At 36.7% G+C, this 17,116-nt stretch overlaps 1 protein-coding gene across 2 annotated transcripts in view; it reads right to left on the bottom strand.

The window, feature by feature from the left end:
• Positions 1-350: 350 nt before the first annotated feature.
• MLLT3 (MLLT3 super elongation complex subunit) overlaps positions 351-17,116 on the bottom strand; it is a 148,078-nt gene continuing 131,312 nt past the window's right edge. Inside the window, exons 8-12 of one of the 2 annotated variants that reach the window (XM_074932595.1) lie at positions 16,330-16,462; positions 14,809-14,908; positions 11,611-11,682; positions 10,269-10,340; positions 351-3,098 (exon numbers count right to left, since the gene is read on the bottom strand). In XM_074932595.1, coding sequence (XP_074788696.1) covers positions 2,967-3,098; positions 10,269-10,340; positions 11,611-11,682; positions 14,809-14,908; positions 16,330-16,462 — 509 coding nt within the window. In that variant the 3' untranslated portion in view covers positions 351-2,966. The remainder of the gene's footprint in view (positions 3,099-10,268; positions 10,341-11,610; positions 11,683-14,808; positions 14,909-16,329; positions 16,463-17,116) is intronic. The other variant, XM_074932596.1, reaches the window with a different exon arrangement.

The raw sequence follows: 17,116 nt of genomic DNA, 5'->3' as shown, positions 1-17,116 counted from the left end.
AAAACTTGTCTACTCAACTGGACATCCACTTTCTGAGGTGAAAAGCTAATGGCGAGATAAAAACTGTCCTTACTATTGGATACAACCACTGTTCTAGTATGCTGCAGATGATTTTTTAGTTACTGCAACTTACTGCTAACCTCCCTCTGGTCAGCTCTGTGAATTAATCCAAATTCTCACATATAACTTTGTTTTAAACAGCTTGATGTTAAGTAAAGCTCCAAAACGTTTATTGACAAAACACTTTAACCCATCCCAAAGATCAATGCTCATATAAGTTAAAGACTTGGAAGTGTAACATATTTTTATCTTGAAGACAAATATGAATGTCTGAAATTAAGTGAACAAGGATTTATTTTATTTCTGCATACAAAATTAGATTAAAATAGCTAATTTTTCTTTATTTAGATCAACACTTATTAACTCTATTATACTATCAGAATTTTGTGAAAAAGTCAACACACACACAAAACTGCAGTCTATTTTCTTTCCCCTCCCACTAAATTAGAAAATTTAAGGATGATCCACAATTTGCATGAAATTCAGCACTAACATGATACTGCAATTGCTGTCATCTCCCTTTTATGCCTATTCTCCTATTTGCTGTTTTCTTCCACCCCTGTTCTCAGTGTATAATAAAGCTTATCTGGTATTTTAAGAGTAAAATTATTCATTTCACCATTTCCAACAAAACAGTGCAATAGTCATACTAGAAGTATAATGGGATTCTTCCACTCCTGAAACTCAATGAGTTTTTAGCACAGAACTTAGTTATAAAAGTCAAAAATGGACAAAGTCCATATGTATCTGGTATAACTACATGATAGGAAGTTGAATACACACTAGTAGACCAAATGTTTTTAAGGTTGCTTTTAGATTTCCAAACATTTTTATATAAAATAATCAATAAAAAAAGAAGTTTATCCCCTTCACATGCACCCCTTCCCCCTCCTCACATCACCTGATTTATGTCAAAAGTAACAAAATTACACTCCCACTCCTCCCCCCACTCCCCAATTGCACATTAAGACATGGACTTAAAAGAACAACATAACGCTTCAAGTATGCTTCATGCCAATCGTCAATAAGAGTCATAACATTACTGAAAAAGTACACTTATTCTTGGAAAGCCTGAGAAGGACTTCCTGTGGAGTGTGGTCAAAGACTTTAAATAAGATCCCCAATGTAATCCATATCTCGCCCTCTCAAAAAGAGCAAAGTGTAAAATTTTCTTTGGACTTAAAGAAACAGTATTAAGATTTACCATTGAATAAGAAATAACCCCAATAAGAATTTAGTTTTACAGTGCTGCACAAGCTGTGTGCATGAAACAGTAAGTCATACAGATACTACTGTTCAGTTCTACACATACAGACTACATGTGGCATATAAGCATACACATGACATACTGGCCTGTCCAGAAACAAGATAACATATTTTAAGGCTGGTAAACTTGAATAAACCTTTGCATCCAGAAGTATTTTAAAATTTTTTTCATTGGAAGATTTGAACTTCTAATAGAAGAGTTATGATTTCATGAAGAAATCAGCAATATGACATCACAAAGCTCTGATGTGAAACTGAGTAAACATCCTCTTATTTGATCATGCACAAACAAGGATCCTGATTCTAAGGAATAATGGATGGCATGAAAGAATACTCAGTTTTATAGACAAGAAATCCTTCTGGAAACACAATATGTTATTGAACAGATATCAAAATCTGAAAAGTGTAAAAAGCATATATGCATGTGTGTGTATATATACACACACAGCTGTGTGTATATGTGTATATACACACACATATATATGATGTATTTATTCCAACATGTAACTGTATAACGACATATTTTTTTTCAAATAAAGGGTTTTAATTTAGCAGTTGTAAATATCCCCAAAAACCCCAGAAACAAACCACCCAAACAAACTAAGCAGACCATATACTATAATGAACAAACAAAAATGTTATGCAGTTTTATGTTAAAAGTGAGTCACACACTGACAGCAGAGGAGTGTTGAAATTTGTAGTAATAAATAGCTCCAAATTAAGAATTTTCTACAACATTTCCTTAGAAGAAGGACCAGTGTTTCTCCTCTCATGATCCTACAGAATATTTCACTCATATATATTTAATTTTATAACATTAAAACAGACACAAGAATGCAGATTGCAAAAGATGATGGATTCAGAACAGTATACATAACATTTTCTGTTAAAGTCTTACTGGTTTATTCACTAAGGCTAGACAGCAAGTCATATGATCCTATAATCTGGTGCATTTTCTGCCATGGTCAGGATCAACAAATGGATAGAACCAAGGACCCGTGATCCAACATGCTGTGGTCCAACCCACTGTGGCACACAGGAAACAAAATATAGGACCATTGTCTGGTCTCCAACTTTGTACTTTGTTTCCTGGAACTGCAGAAGTGGAAACAAGACCGTAGTGTTTCAAAGTGACTAGAGAAAGATAGCAGGAAGTGGCATTTTAACATGAATAAGGTTACTAGGCTTGTGATAGTACTGCATCAAAAGAGCACACATTGGACCCTACTACTTGCTCATCTGGTAGTGTCATTCAGTGACTCACTGACTGTAGAATACATGTATGCAATAATAAATAGATCAGTTATGTAATAAGGCAGTGTGTTGAACATGCATTCATCCTGTGGACAGGAACACCACAGAGAGATACATGATACCATACACATTCATTAAGACCAAGTATTTTTGTTTGTTTTTGTGTGTTTGTTTTTCAAGGCTATCCAGGCAAACTGTTCCAGAGCATTTTCTTCTTGGGAAGAGCAGTCCTCTTGAATCCTGTCACTTTTCTTCTCCCTTATCAAGAGATGATGACTGGCTTTAAGGAAAAATAAAGCTGAAGAGGGTTGTTTTGCTTTTTCACCCCATTTTGGTTGCATCATTCTGAATGTTTCATTTAAAGAACAGTTTTTTATGCTGAATCCTCATGAAGTTCCAGACGTTTCCAGGTAACTCTGCAGTTTACGGACTGTGGTTTTGTCCAGTGAGCAAAGATCAAAGTCAAAGGTTGTATTTGTGATATGAAAGTGTCCAGTTTCTTCTATAAGATTTACTATCTGAAAGGAAAGAAAAGATGGCATTGAAAACTTCAGCAGTTTTAAATGCCCACTGAACTTATTAACATGTCACTAAGTACCAGATAAATAACATAAAGGAAGCCCACTGCCCCAATACTTGCAGTTTAAATCACTGTCCTTATCACTCACTTCCTTTATAACATGAACTATGGTCCAGACTACAGTACCTTGGTTGGGTTTTTTACATCATCATGAGCCATAATGCCACCCTACCCATCTGCTGTTTCAGCAAACACTACCATTGAGAATATGTTTTTCAAAAGTTAAAAAACAATCTGCATATTTTCTAAGTCAATCTTTAAAAGAAAAGAAAAAAAGGCAGCACATCCCCCCACCCCTCAGCCCCAAGCAAATTAAAAAACCCTGGTAGATCTCTGGAATATTTACTGTGTGCATAGTTTCTAAGCAGGTTACTTTAGAAAATAATTGGCATGAGTCTGCAAGCAAGGGAAGGAAATAAATCATTACAGAACCTAGTCCATATCAAACAAAAAATCTATTCAAGAGCTCTCACATCAACTATTACTTCATGTACTAGCAGTTATTTCTTGAGTAACAGACTTAAATCAATTTTTTTAAACCAAATCAAACATGAAAGTTTCCTATCAGTGGCATAAGATCACTTCTGGTGACTATTTAATCTATAATCATAGCTTTCATTCAAACAGGAAACAGAAGAGGTGTTAGGAGTTCTTGAGAAGAATAGGCACTAAAACACATCTCCTGTGAGGAAAGGCTGAGAGAGCTTTGACTCTTCAGCCTGGAGCAGAGAAAGCTCATAGAAGATCTTACCAACATGTACAAATATCTGAAGGGAGCGTGTAAAGAAGATGGAGCCAGGCTCTTTTCAGTGGTGTCCAGTGACAGGACCAGAGGCAATGGGCACAAACTGAAACACAGGAGGTTCTCTCTGAACATCAGGAAACACTTTTGTCCTGTGAGGCTGACCAAGCACGGGCATAGGGTGTTGTGGGGGTCTCCACTGTTGGGAGACATTCAAATGCCATCTGACACAGTCCTGGGCAACTGGCTCTACGTGTCCCTGCTTGAGCAGGGCAGGGTCAGACCAGATGACCTCCAGAGGTCCCTTCCAACCAATCATTCTATGATTCTGTGAAATCAACAATACATACATTACTTGTGCCTTTCTGCAGTTCTGACATTTTTAGTTTCTGAATTGTAGTCTACATTTTTAAAGAGTGGTCATACTCAACAGTGAATTGCTGTAACAAGTAACTCCAGATACATTAAGTTCTGGGATGTGCACCTACCTAAAAAAAACATTCAGAATCTTGGAAAGACAAAGCATTATGTCAGATAGGGCTAACATAGTGCCAACACACTATGGCTATAAATCTCTTACGCAATTTCATTCCAAGAGGCAGACATCCTAAGTGAGCCCTCAAGGAAGCACTCCATCCCGAAGCAGGCCTATAGGTAGTGTCATGGACTGACAAAACATTGCTCTTCTCCTCAGTCTTTCCAACCACCCCCTCTGTGGCACTAGGGCTAGGCTCAATGTCCTGTTTGCATCCTTCAATTTGAAACCTGTTTAGTTCTAGGGCTTCCACATACACCTCCACTGAAACGCTGCTGCTAGATATTGCTTGCATGTTTGAGCTTATTGTTCTGACTAATTCCTTTTCCACAGCTGATGGAGATACAGGTGTATGCGCACGTGGCTTACAGAGCATACCTTAAAATGACAAACCAACTTGAAAAAGAACAACAAATTTAAACTAATCTTTTGTAACTTTATGCTCCCCATTTCATTACATAAACGTATGTTTTTTTCTCCTAAGATCACAGAAGAAAATACTATGTTGATGAGAAATTAAATACCTTCATGTGTATTGTCAGGCATGGAACGACACAGACCAGGGTGGATTAAACATAATGGAAACAAGATAAAATAATAAGAGGGAAATGCCTGTTACAATAAAAATTCCCCTTTACAATCACTTCCCATTTTACAGGTTGGAAAAAAATAAAAGTAAATTCTGCTTAATTTGGTTTGTACCTGTCCAAAATTCTGAAAGTACTTAGGAACAATCCTGCTCTTATTAATACTTCATTTAAAATCTGTGCCTCTTGGTTTTAATTTTTTTCTATATGGGAATTTTTAATCTAAAATTGCCAATTTAATTTGTCCGCTTGTTGATTCACAGAGTCTTGTAACACTTTTTCATCTCCCACTAGTCTACAATTAACACGAGAAAAAAAAATCAAATAGGACAAACCAGATTGTTACCAGAAGGAAACTCTGATATGTATTATCTGTCATTCTCATTTTTGGCACTCTTTGAGCCTCATCTAAGAGAGAAGCTAAGGAGTCAATCCAGCCCCCTTTTTTTCAAGTTAGGAATCTAATCCCAGGCTTGATCTCCAAATATCCACTGTGTGATAAAATGACTGCACAAAAAGTTTACAGGAGTCAAGGCCATGAAGATGTAGCTATGCTGAACAATTCTGTCTAATGCTTCCTTGCATTATGGTGGAAGAATACTAACCCTTATAACCTCCACAGCGATATACCTGATTTTAGATTACATAGAAATGTTAACATGTGTATTTTTAAACAGCACTGTGTATTTAAAAAAAAACCACCTGATAAGCACTTTTATTGATCAGGTTCTGCTCTGGGCTTTTTAATCTCTAGGTCAAGGGAAGTATAAACATTTTAAACATATCCCTCATTCAGCCTTCAAGAAATATAGCCACAATATCAGGGCACCTGGTAAATCAGACTGAAGTGAAACCCAGAAGTTTTAATGGATGTACAAAAATATATCAAGATAAACCCAGACAGCTCTATGAAAAACACCTGCCCATGTTCCAGTCAATGAGGGATTCATGACATACAGTATTAGCATACACATCCTTATGCGATTCAGAAATACTTGAAAAAGAATAAAAGGTTGAGATAGTTGCCAGGAAATCTGACAGTCATAATATTAAAAACACAGCATTAAAATGTTTTATTCTGAGAGTTCAGGCTGCAAAATCCAAAAATACCTCTTTTTTTATTTTTTTCTGCTGTAGTAAGCTTTGCTTTTCTGCTGTAATGTACATCTCTGTTTACATAATGTCTCTCCAGCTCAGTTTCATCATTATCCATCACAGTAAAACTATTTGTCTGCCTTTAAACAAGCAAATGAGTGTGTTTAAGGAAGCCAAAGTGCAACTAATGACATAGTCATTTTTCAGTTTATGGAGGGTTATAGGCCATGTGATAGTTTCCAGACCTGCAAGCTGCCCCTTGCAGAAAATTCTCAGAAGATAGTTGCCATCTGAAGTTAAGCACCTTGTGGAAATAAGAAATATAACTTTCAGCAGTGCCCTCAATTTCCTCCTTATGCCTGTGCTGTCTAGTGCACTGGTTTTAAGGAGATTTTTCACCAGCTGAAGATATGACTTCTGATGCCTCAAAATAAGACGCAAAGTCTTACCAGAAATCTTGCCTTTCACAGGGTCATGTTAACATCATCTGCACTGAAAATGCAGAGTTAGGAACCTAGTTTTAGCCAGCCAAATTTGAATATAAGAGACATGCAGCATTAAAATGTGATTGCAAACAAAGTTATCCCTACTATTTCACAGGAAACCACAGAGGGTTTTTTTTTTAAAAAAAAGCCTCATCACTGTAAATCCCAAGTGCTTTCTCTACAGTGAAAGAGGTGGGAGAGAGATTTCTAAATGTAATTTCAGACCAGTTTCTATCTAGCCATGTCCAATATTCACATAAAAATTGCTCAGGTGATTCTCCCAGGACTTATTTCTTGATCATATGTTCTTTTTCACCTGCCTTCTCCCTCTTGGGCAATTCTTATATAAGTATCCTTTTACATCAGGATTACTTAGTTATATATCCAGGCACTTGTAGTTCAGTATCACACCTCTCCTGCCTTCTCTCTCATTTTTTTCAGATTTATTTTGGCTTCCTTTAGCGAAGTGTCTCAAAGAGAAATGCCTCTCTTGGGCAAGAGCCACATTCTCAGAGATATTTTTCTCATTTCCAGCTTGGCTGCGTTCCTGTTTGCTGTCATGCCTATGGACTTGGTAACAACTGAGATTGCAAAAACCTGTCCTCTCCTTTTCACATCCCTTAGCGTAAGCTTCAAAAGCCAGCACTTCTGAAAGATCAATGTCTTAATTCTTCTATTGCAAGTCTCTTCTCTAAAAAATTCCCTAAAAGTCTGTGGGTAGCAGACTTTAACATGTGCAAGAGATTTTGCCTGCCCTGACATAGACTAAAGAGATTACAATCACCACTCAAAACACACAACTCCACCACCACTCCACTTCAACACAGCCACTGCATCTAAACTGCTGCAGCTATTTACAGTTTTCTGCTGCATGTTTTTGCACTCAATCCCTCTCCTCATGTAGTAACTACCAATCCTTCCTGCAGTTTTACTCCTTGCTCTCCTGACCTTTGTACTTCCGGTAGTCTCTATATACTTGCGTTTCTTGGTCTAGGAGTTTCATATTCACTCCTAAAACCTTTCTTAATATTCATATTAATTATTAATTTCATATTCACTCCTAAAAGCTTTCTCTGCTAACTGGTGGTATTTTCCATTACTTACATATCTGCAAAGCAGTAAGTACATATAAGATGGGATGACAGTTTAGTTGTAATGCAGAGAAGCACTGGCTCTGCAAGTTAGCCACTCATTATTTCTGTAAACGGATAAAATCATGTGAATTAGTGAATTACAGAATATTAAGGGATCAAAGGCTTTAAAACTAAACTGAATTATTTGTTTTATAACAGCATAGACCATCTGCTAGTGCAGACTGGCTAACACACACTGGCAAATAACTTGCTCTTCCATTGAATTCTGGTAGACCTCTGTAGTCAGTCTTAAGCAGTTACCAGCCATCAACTGGACTGCAGAACTGCAGAACGTACAGAATTGCACCACTGTCCTAGCTGGCACACTCTGGCCGTAACACTTAGTGGCTTTCACTAGGGCTGTACTGACAGCCTGCACACACTCCAAACCAGTCCCCCAGGTAACAAGACAACATGGATTCTACATCAACTTAAGTTTTATAATATTATAACTAAATAAACACTATGTTATGAGAAGTCATGGACTACAGTATTAAAATTACACTCTTCACAGTAGTTGTGAGGAGAAGGTCAAGTGAATGAATGTTTTCTTCTGTCTATAAATACATTCAGGAGAAAAGAAAAAAATCTATAGTTTAAAATGCACAAGAATATACTGTTCTTTTTCCATTTACTCAGAACAGGGTACTCTAAATTTCCAGCTCCGTTATGTATCTTTTCACACAGTTTTCCCTTGTATTAGTAACCCCATGAAGCAGATTACAACGGTACTCTAATATCAGACTGAAGAAGCTCTAGTGGATGAATCCATCATTTTCCTAACAAAGATAATACACTTAAATACTCCTTGATGAGAAAGAGGATTATGGATTCAGTTTGAACCATCTTATTTGCTTGGAAAATATCTCTTAGGATGACAGAATTATTCCAGCTGGAAGGGATTTTGCTAGTCCCAGACCCTGCCCAGAGCAGGCTCAGCTGTGAGGTCAGATCAGACTGCTCCAGGCTTATCCAGTGAGGATTTTAAAAGCTCTATGGATAGAGACAGCACAGCCTCTTCAGGACTGTAATTCCACTGCTAGATCACCCTCATGGGTAAAAACATTCCTTGTTTATTTTTATCTTTGCTTTGCATAAAAAGTTTTGAAGATGTTTTTATTTTTCAGAATTTCACACGAAGTCACCTAAACCCTATGTTCTGCAAGCTGTCAATACAGCGCCAGTGAAATCTGGATTTATGGCCACACTGTGCAGGCTAGGACAGTAATGCAGTTCTGTACTGATAGGTGGTAACTGTGCAATACTGGCTACAGAGGTCTACCAGAAGTGAAACCATTCAAAAGCTATGTCTTGGATAACTGGGGAAGTGCGTGCTCAGGAAGCAAAGCTAGAATGTGAATTTCCAAGGCTTTTTCAGATTGACTTTTTATATGTGCACTCTCTAAGAATTAATGAATAATGTAAAGTGGAGAGGTGGTTGCAATTCCCACCTTTTAGTCTCCTGCACAGTAATTTCCCGATGTAGATAAAAATTTGCCTTTGCCACTATTCTGAAAGTGTGATTTGGTTCCCTTTGTAGACGAAATGGAACTTGGGAAACAACAGTATGTTGAATAACAGGAATAACCAATATGCATCATTGTGTATTGTAACTTATGAAATCTGACAATTCAGAATTTCTCTTTAAGAGTATGCTTAACCAAGGTCTTCCTTCTCACTGACCTTTCAATTATTTTCTTGTCTTTACTCACAATACTGAGCCTGAACTAATAAACAGACTAATGCTGGGGCTTACAAAACATTTTTAACACACTTCTCCAAGTTCGAGAAATTTACAAATGGTAAAATTTCCCTCTTTGCAACATGTCCATACTGGCACATAATTGCACTAAACATAATAAAACAATCTTTACTACAATTGCATCTGATTTGTTAACAGCACTTATTGTTTAATCTTCACAATTTGTAATTCAATAGTACCTGACAATGGTGCCCAAAACAAAGAATGCTATTCTTTGTTCTTACTATTGCATAACCTTTCAATAAATTTGAACCCTTCTTTTTGCACATTTTCATATTTTACTCATTCCATGACTTCATAAGACTCAATGAATATATTGTGTTTTTCCCCAAAGTGAGTTTTGCTTTGAATTCCATTTTTCTGTTTGCCATAGAAAACATCTTTAATTGTTTCTGAGTAAACGCCTGTCATTTTTTGGAAAAAGCAACACGATTTTTATCAAGTCATGGTGCACAGCTGTACCCATTCTCTCACCCTGTTTTCAAATTATTGATACAGTATGTTGAGAAACATAACATGAATTGGTGAAAAACTTAGCTCAGTCATTTTTATTTTTTTTTAAATTTATCTTTTATGGTGACAACTCAATTTAAAGTATGCGTAGAAATTCCCTAGGCTGCACTGAAAGTGGTAATGGGCTGTATATGGATTATACAGGCTTGAAAGCTTTTAAACCTGATTACAGAGTTTTAGATGAAGAAAAAAAAAATAGATGTGACTTCACAATTTCAATGAGCACACTGTGATATTGCATGAGAGTGCTCCTCACCTGCTGCAGTACATGTCTCTCTCTCAGTGTCATTAATCTTCTGTGGAGCTCTACTAGTTCATCGAGATATGCCTAGAAACAAATCCCCCCCCCCCCCCCAACAACAACTTGTTAATTAAGTCATAGCTATGTATTTCAAAAACTTCAGATGTCTTCAAAAACAATACAAATAGTAATTTTACTTTTAAATCTCCTTTGAGCTGAATTTTCTTATTTAGTAGTTTGGCTTTCTCTTGCTAAATAAAACCAAATACGTGGGTTTTTAGATACTTCATGCCAATGAAAATCTTATTAGGTGGTCCTTTACTGTAGAAGATCATCGCTATATCTCAACTGTGGCAAGAAGTGTCAAAGCAGCATCTTCAGAAAACATCTTCCACCTTTCCACATAAACCCCAAACACTCACGATCAAATCCCTCTTTCTCTCTAAAGCTACATAATTAATTTTCTGTATCGACAAGCAGATGTAAGGGGAAAACAATCAAGCAAGATTAATCCAATGGTAAATTCCACGGTCATCCTTCTCAGGATGTCAAACATGTCCTACCTCTCCACCCAATTACCAACTTTCTCCTTCAGTCTGAGCCATCAGAAATCTTTTTTTCTCTTAAGCAGAGAGAGATACAGCATCTAGCTTAAGAAACCAAAAAGCATATGGATCAGGCCACTGAAAATCTAGCAACAGATACTGAAACTTTGGTTCCTGCCTCATGTTATCACAATGTCGACACTAATACCTGTAAATGATGAACCCTCTCAGGAACCTGTCGACACTGTGAAATTGTGCTATGTTCACTTACACAAGGACTTCGATCTCTTACCCTTGGCCAGCGGGCATGATTTTAAACAAAACTGTCTTTCTCAGTGCTAAATGGTAACTGTTGCTTCTTGTCATTCTAGTTAACATGCTAAATCACACTGCCACTTCCTAATATACAGCCTTCGGAAAGGATTTTGGAAAACATATATATATTTTTAACTGATTCATTTATTGGCTAGGGATACAGCTGTGAATTCTCCTTGTCAAAAAGTACCACTTCACTGTGAAGACAATGCAAACTCATGGTGGAGAGTAGATAAAATAAATAATAGATGACAGATTCCCAACTGGTGACATTTGCCAAATTACCCCATGTATTGAAGAGAAGGAAAACACTTTCAAAATAGCATAGAAGAAGAAAGAATTACAGAAAAAAAGGAGAGAAAGATCTGCACCTAAAGGAACCCAAAGCAAAGACATACTAATTACTAAGATCTTCATTGTGTAACAAAGGTTGGTGTTTAATAAATACATTAATATCACATTCTGGACTAGTTTACTGTTACCTCATTCTCATTTACCTTATCACAATCCCCATTCTTTATTTGTTTTTCTGATTTGTTTTGCTTTATTGGACTTTTCACTTCTAAAATCTGGAAAAGAAAGAAAATCCTGTAAAAATTAAATGCGTAAGTGGATACAATTACTGAGAAAAAATTAACTGAAAAATCAGTTAATAACACAAAGAATCTAGCATATGGAGAAAATGTAGTCAAAATCAAAACTGAGCTTTTCATTCTTTAATCCATACAACCTACTCATATTTGTCAGAAAAAAAGCAGTTTACAGCAGAAAATGCCGAGTTGCTGGAATTAAGTGATATCGATAGTATTAATCCTTAAAATAACTAATTTCATGTCACAGAAAGCCTCTTCAACACTTTTTTGTATCTTTTGCCTGCTGGTAGGATAAGAGGTCTGATTTTGCAAATACAAAATGATGCTGAGTACGCTCTAATGCCTTTGAAATGTCACATGATCAGTTTATTTTTCCTGCTTTTTTTCCCCAGTGTTGTCTTTTTTCTTCTACAACAGAGATTTTGAAACATAGTTTTTGAAATGACCACACGAGTTGTAACTGAAAGAACAAGTGTCTAATAGAATTTCTCTTGCACTTATATGGTATCCTTCCTTCAATGCCATACAAAGCCATGTACTACCACTTCTACAGACCAAGAATACTGGATGAGCATTGAACCACAGTCAAGAAAAGCATGTCAACAAGCATCAGAACACCATACTTAATATGAAAATTTTCAGACTGAGGTGAGGAAGTTAGGGAAACAGAACTGTTGAATGTTCTTCCAATTTTTCCACACATGACACACATTCTCTGAAGTTAAAAATAGAATTAAAAAAAAAAAAAATCCCATGTAATTCCTAAAATCAAATATGATCAGTTCTTCTGAACAACATCAAATGAAAATAAATGATCACAGATTATGGGAGATTTTGTTTCACACTTCATTGTCAGTAAGACTAACATCACTAGCATGATTATCTCCAAAACCACACTGGACAGTCACAACACCGGATAAACCTCACCAAATAAAACAAGGCAACAAGTCCTGTAAAAGCGAGTCTTCTAGACTAGTAAAAAGCCTCACTGCCAGCTTGTTCTAAGTTCCCTCCCATTTCTACTTCCCTTGGTAAAGATGACTAAAATTATATATGCGCTCCCCAGGGTGACCAGCACCATAAGAATGCAGCAGGCAGGCAGCTACTTCCCTATATAAAGTGACTGCAGATCTGAATTAACTTTATGTAAGGATTTACTTAGCCAAGACTGATGCATGTCCAGAAAGCAAAACACACTTTTTCAAAGAAAAATCCCAGTTCTTTGATGCAACACCCCCTGGGGTTACTGCTGTGTAGGCCAGTAAAAAGTCTTGTTTTGAAAAAAAACACACATCTAGGCATGGCTCCAGTACCTTTTTGATGCTTTTCTTGTTTTTAAAGAAAGAAAATTCTTGGTTTCAAATAGGGCCTTAGCAAAGACACAGTATATTTGAAAAAGTTATATTTGAAAAGTGCTCTTAATGTGTAGTTGAAATCTAACATTGTAAGCACTCTTGTTTAGATGATACACAGCACTAATCACATCTGAGGAGGCTTCTAGAAATATTAACTCTGTCTTAGCTCCTTATTCTATGAATGGACTTGGTCAACACAAGCCTGATTTAATCAGTCAAAAGCATCATCCTGGCAAGCAACACTATGCTACAAAGCAGCGAATTCAAATGTGGCTACAGTCCATAGAATTTGAATTCTCATAATGCTTCCCTAAATTTCTAATTTTCAGCTCAATTATAAAAATTCAGCTCAATTATAAAAACAGAAGAAGGCATATGACATTCAAATTTAGCTGGCACACTGCTATTGTTTGGAGTGTCTAAATGTGCAGGAAGACCTTCTGTTAGATCACCAAAGGGGGGGAGAACATGAAAGGTGTGACTGAGTGGGCTGCCAATACTGATACAATTACTTAACAATTACATTGCCTCTGTAGAAGTTAGTCTTCATTAAACAACAAGACATAGACAGGTGTTTTATTTTTCTTGTCCTTATGTCACCAGTAAATGCAATATTCTTCATTGTTATAGTTTTTTTTTTTTTTTTTCCAAAAAAACTCTTAAAAACTTTTGTACAGATCAACTTAGAAAAGGCTACATACTTTCTGGTCAATAAGAATGCTTTCTGGACATGAAATCTTCTTCTATCTGTGTACAAACTACTTCCTAGGGGTTTTTCCTCCACAGTGTATTGGAACTTAACTGATATGAATAATAATGGGGACTTCTGCACTATCAGTAAGCTTGTATTGGAAATGTTATTAGCAAAATATAGACAAGTGGATAATTTCTGCCAGGTAATTGAAGCAGTTAACCTAAGAGATATAGGAAAGACTCATCCATAAAACTCACCATCTAAACCACAAACTTTTGTTAATACATTAAGCACTATTTTAACTATATCAATACTGTAAGCAGCCACTTACTGCCAGTCAGTAAATTTCATGACTGCTTTGTGGGTGATTCAACTGACATTGTGATCGAATTATGGCTCCCTAAAAATCAATGACAAATGATGTATTTTATAAATTATTACTTTTTTAAAAAGGATATCAGGTTTTATGTTTAATTTTTATATTTTGAGAGCCTTACTTGATTGGTGACTGGGGGTAAGATAACTCCCAAACTCTAGTTCTAATTTGTCCCTGATGTATTTTGTATCTCTAGGTTATTTATTTTCTCTGAAAAACAGAATGACCCTACTTTCCTACTCAAAAATAATAACATCAGCTTTTACAGATATGGACCAAGTATTCTGATAGTGAAGTAAAAACTACTGTGTCTTCTAGTGAAGTAAAAAATATTGTATCTTCCAGATAAACACTGGTGGGGAAGAGGAGAAGAGAGGAATGAATAAACTCCTGAGAATAAGCCTATTGATGCAATCTGTGTCTACTACTAATGCAAACTGCTGCAAAGCAAGTTTGCATTGTTTACCTTACAAAGCCAAGTCATACAGAAAGGACACATTTCTTAAAGTACTGATAAAAACATTACTTTGGCCTATAGTATTTGCTAAACCAAATAACTTCTCTTTCTGAAAAAAAATAGCTCTCATGTCAGTTCACCGACTAATTAGCTGCACTGAAGTAATCAGAATGTCATTACCAGCTCTCTAGGACTGCATTTACAAATTCCGAGACTTTACCTGGTTGTTGTTGGTTTTCAGTAAAGATTGGGCTGGTTCATGATGCAGTGGTGAGGAAGCTGAACTGCTGTCACTGTCACTGCCATCACTCAGACTTACCCTACGGAAGAACAGAGTCAAGAGATTACAACACCTCCAGACAAAGGGCTGTTAACAGGGGTGAACCAAGCTTGCACTTTGAGGTAAGACACTAAGAATGACCCATCACTAAGCAAGACATCATTAATCAAGGTCACGTGGAAGAGAAGCATCTGAGCAGAGTCACACTCTGGAAGCAGCTCTGCGCAGCATGGAGAAAGAGGCTGTCTGCCTGGACTTGGCTAAGATGACAAGTCTGCTTAACAGAAGCTAACATTACAGAAATGGTTAAATATTTAGAACATTACACTGCTGTTTCCAGCGTTGCTGGAGCGAGTCCGTATCTCGGTTCATAGCAGCATGGAAGAAGAAAATGTTTTTTAGAGATACTTTTCTGCTCTTCTAAAGAGCTTTCTAAACAGCTGTACTCACCCAGACAAGTGTTTAACTGAACCTTGTTTCTCGTTATAAATAACACTTTTTCCTGGCTAAAATTCAAAAACTTAGTATCTCAGGAGAGGCCACATGAAAAATCTCAGCTAGCTCCTAGTCAGCCTCACCCTTCATTTACTTAGGAATAACAGGAAGTATTTATTTGTTGGAAGAAAAAAAAAAAGTTATTTGGGATAAAAAGAAGGTAGAGAAACATTAACCTTAGGGTTTTGTTAAAAAACTGAAACAAAATCTCCACACTTGGAGACAAGTTGAGCCTGAGACAACCCTTTACGAAATCACTGACACAAACAAAATCTCAAACTGATAGTCATCTTGGTCTTTTTCTCCTTGATTCCAGCTGCTAATTTGCACCAGAGAAGCAGCCGACATTCACTGTTTGCCTATTACCTTCCCATTTGAGCAGTAGCTGACAGTGGCCTCCGGTGCTGTGCACTCACAGCAAAACCCTCTGGATCAGATAAAGAACCTACTATGAAAAGGTTCTAAGAGAGAGACTATTTCAGGTTTTCCCTTCTGTCTGCACTCTTACACATTACCTACTGCACGTAGTGCAGAAATTACTTGAAATTCAAATTTCATTGCTTCTCATCCAATTTAACACACCTAATCTAAAACTGGTTTCAGGAGACATCCAGAAAATGAGATACTATGTAGAGAATAGCTCATTTGGCAATTGAAGGACTTAATTTTATCTCATTTATGCCAGAGAATAATTATGACTACTCCTCTGAAGTCACAATGGCATGAAATCAAGGAAAGCCAAATGAATGAGGATCATCATAACTATACAGATTAGTACAGATATAGTTTGTACTGGGAATGGCAAATTCCGTTAGTTTTTATAAAGGGGCACTTTTACACGCATATGCTTTAAAAAAGAGAGTTTGAGTTCTCTGCTCATTTGCACTCTTTGAGAACATTAGACCTCACCTCATTACTAACAAACACGCTAGTAGCCACCAAGCTACAGGCAATCACAACACTCACCTGTGACTCCTGCTTCCACCCCGTGTATTTACAGTTCGTTCCAACTCAGAATCATTGTCGTTTTCATCTGCTTCATCTGATTCATCTTCATTATCATCTGAATGCAGATCTTTCATTATAGACCTCAAAGGACCTGAAACAACAGAGACAATAAAATACACAAATGAAGTTCACTTTGCAGAGTTCCAGGCAATTCACCCAGCTTTGTAGATGACAGAAAACTACCCTCCCCACACAGTGATGGGAGAGCAGAGACTTAAACATTAAAAAATGAAGTAATGTATTGGGCACTTATGCTGCAGGGGCTTATCCATGAATCGTTTACTCATAGGAGCAACCCAGCTTCAACAGACTTGCTAATGACAGTGAAGTGACTCATATGTTCCAGTGTTTGCACGATTGGCCCCCTGGACCACAGCTGAGGTAAGTAAAATATTGTCATGCCAGGAGAAATTGAAAATTAATGTATTGTTATTATCAGCATCAAGATAATTTTGCACTGCTGGCTTTTAGCATATTTTGCTTTCTCAAAGGAATCTACATGTGAGTAAAGGTCTACAGGGGCATACTGATTACTAAAAGTACATTTGTTAGGTTAATCCGTATATTGACAAGCAGAGTCTAACAAACTCTGACTAACTTGTACTGATCAAGACAGTCTCTGTCTTCTTGTTTTTTATATATTTAGCTTTAACTACTCCTTTTATTTCAGAGTCAATTTCAGGTCAAGTAAGCACTTTGCCAATGTTCATATGTAAAAAGTGCATCAATACTAAGCAACACTACA

This window comes from Athene noctua, chromosome Z (genome assembly GCF_965140245.1).
Source record: "Athene noctua chromosome Z, bAthNoc1.hap1.1, whole genome shotgun sequence".
In the NCBI taxonomy this organism is placed as follows: domain Eukaryota; kingdom Metazoa; phylum Chordata; class Aves; order Strigiformes; family Strigidae; genus Athene; species Athene noctua.
The sequence above is the reverse complement of the archived record's forward strand: the minus strand, read 5'-3'. Positions and strand labels throughout refer to the sequence as shown.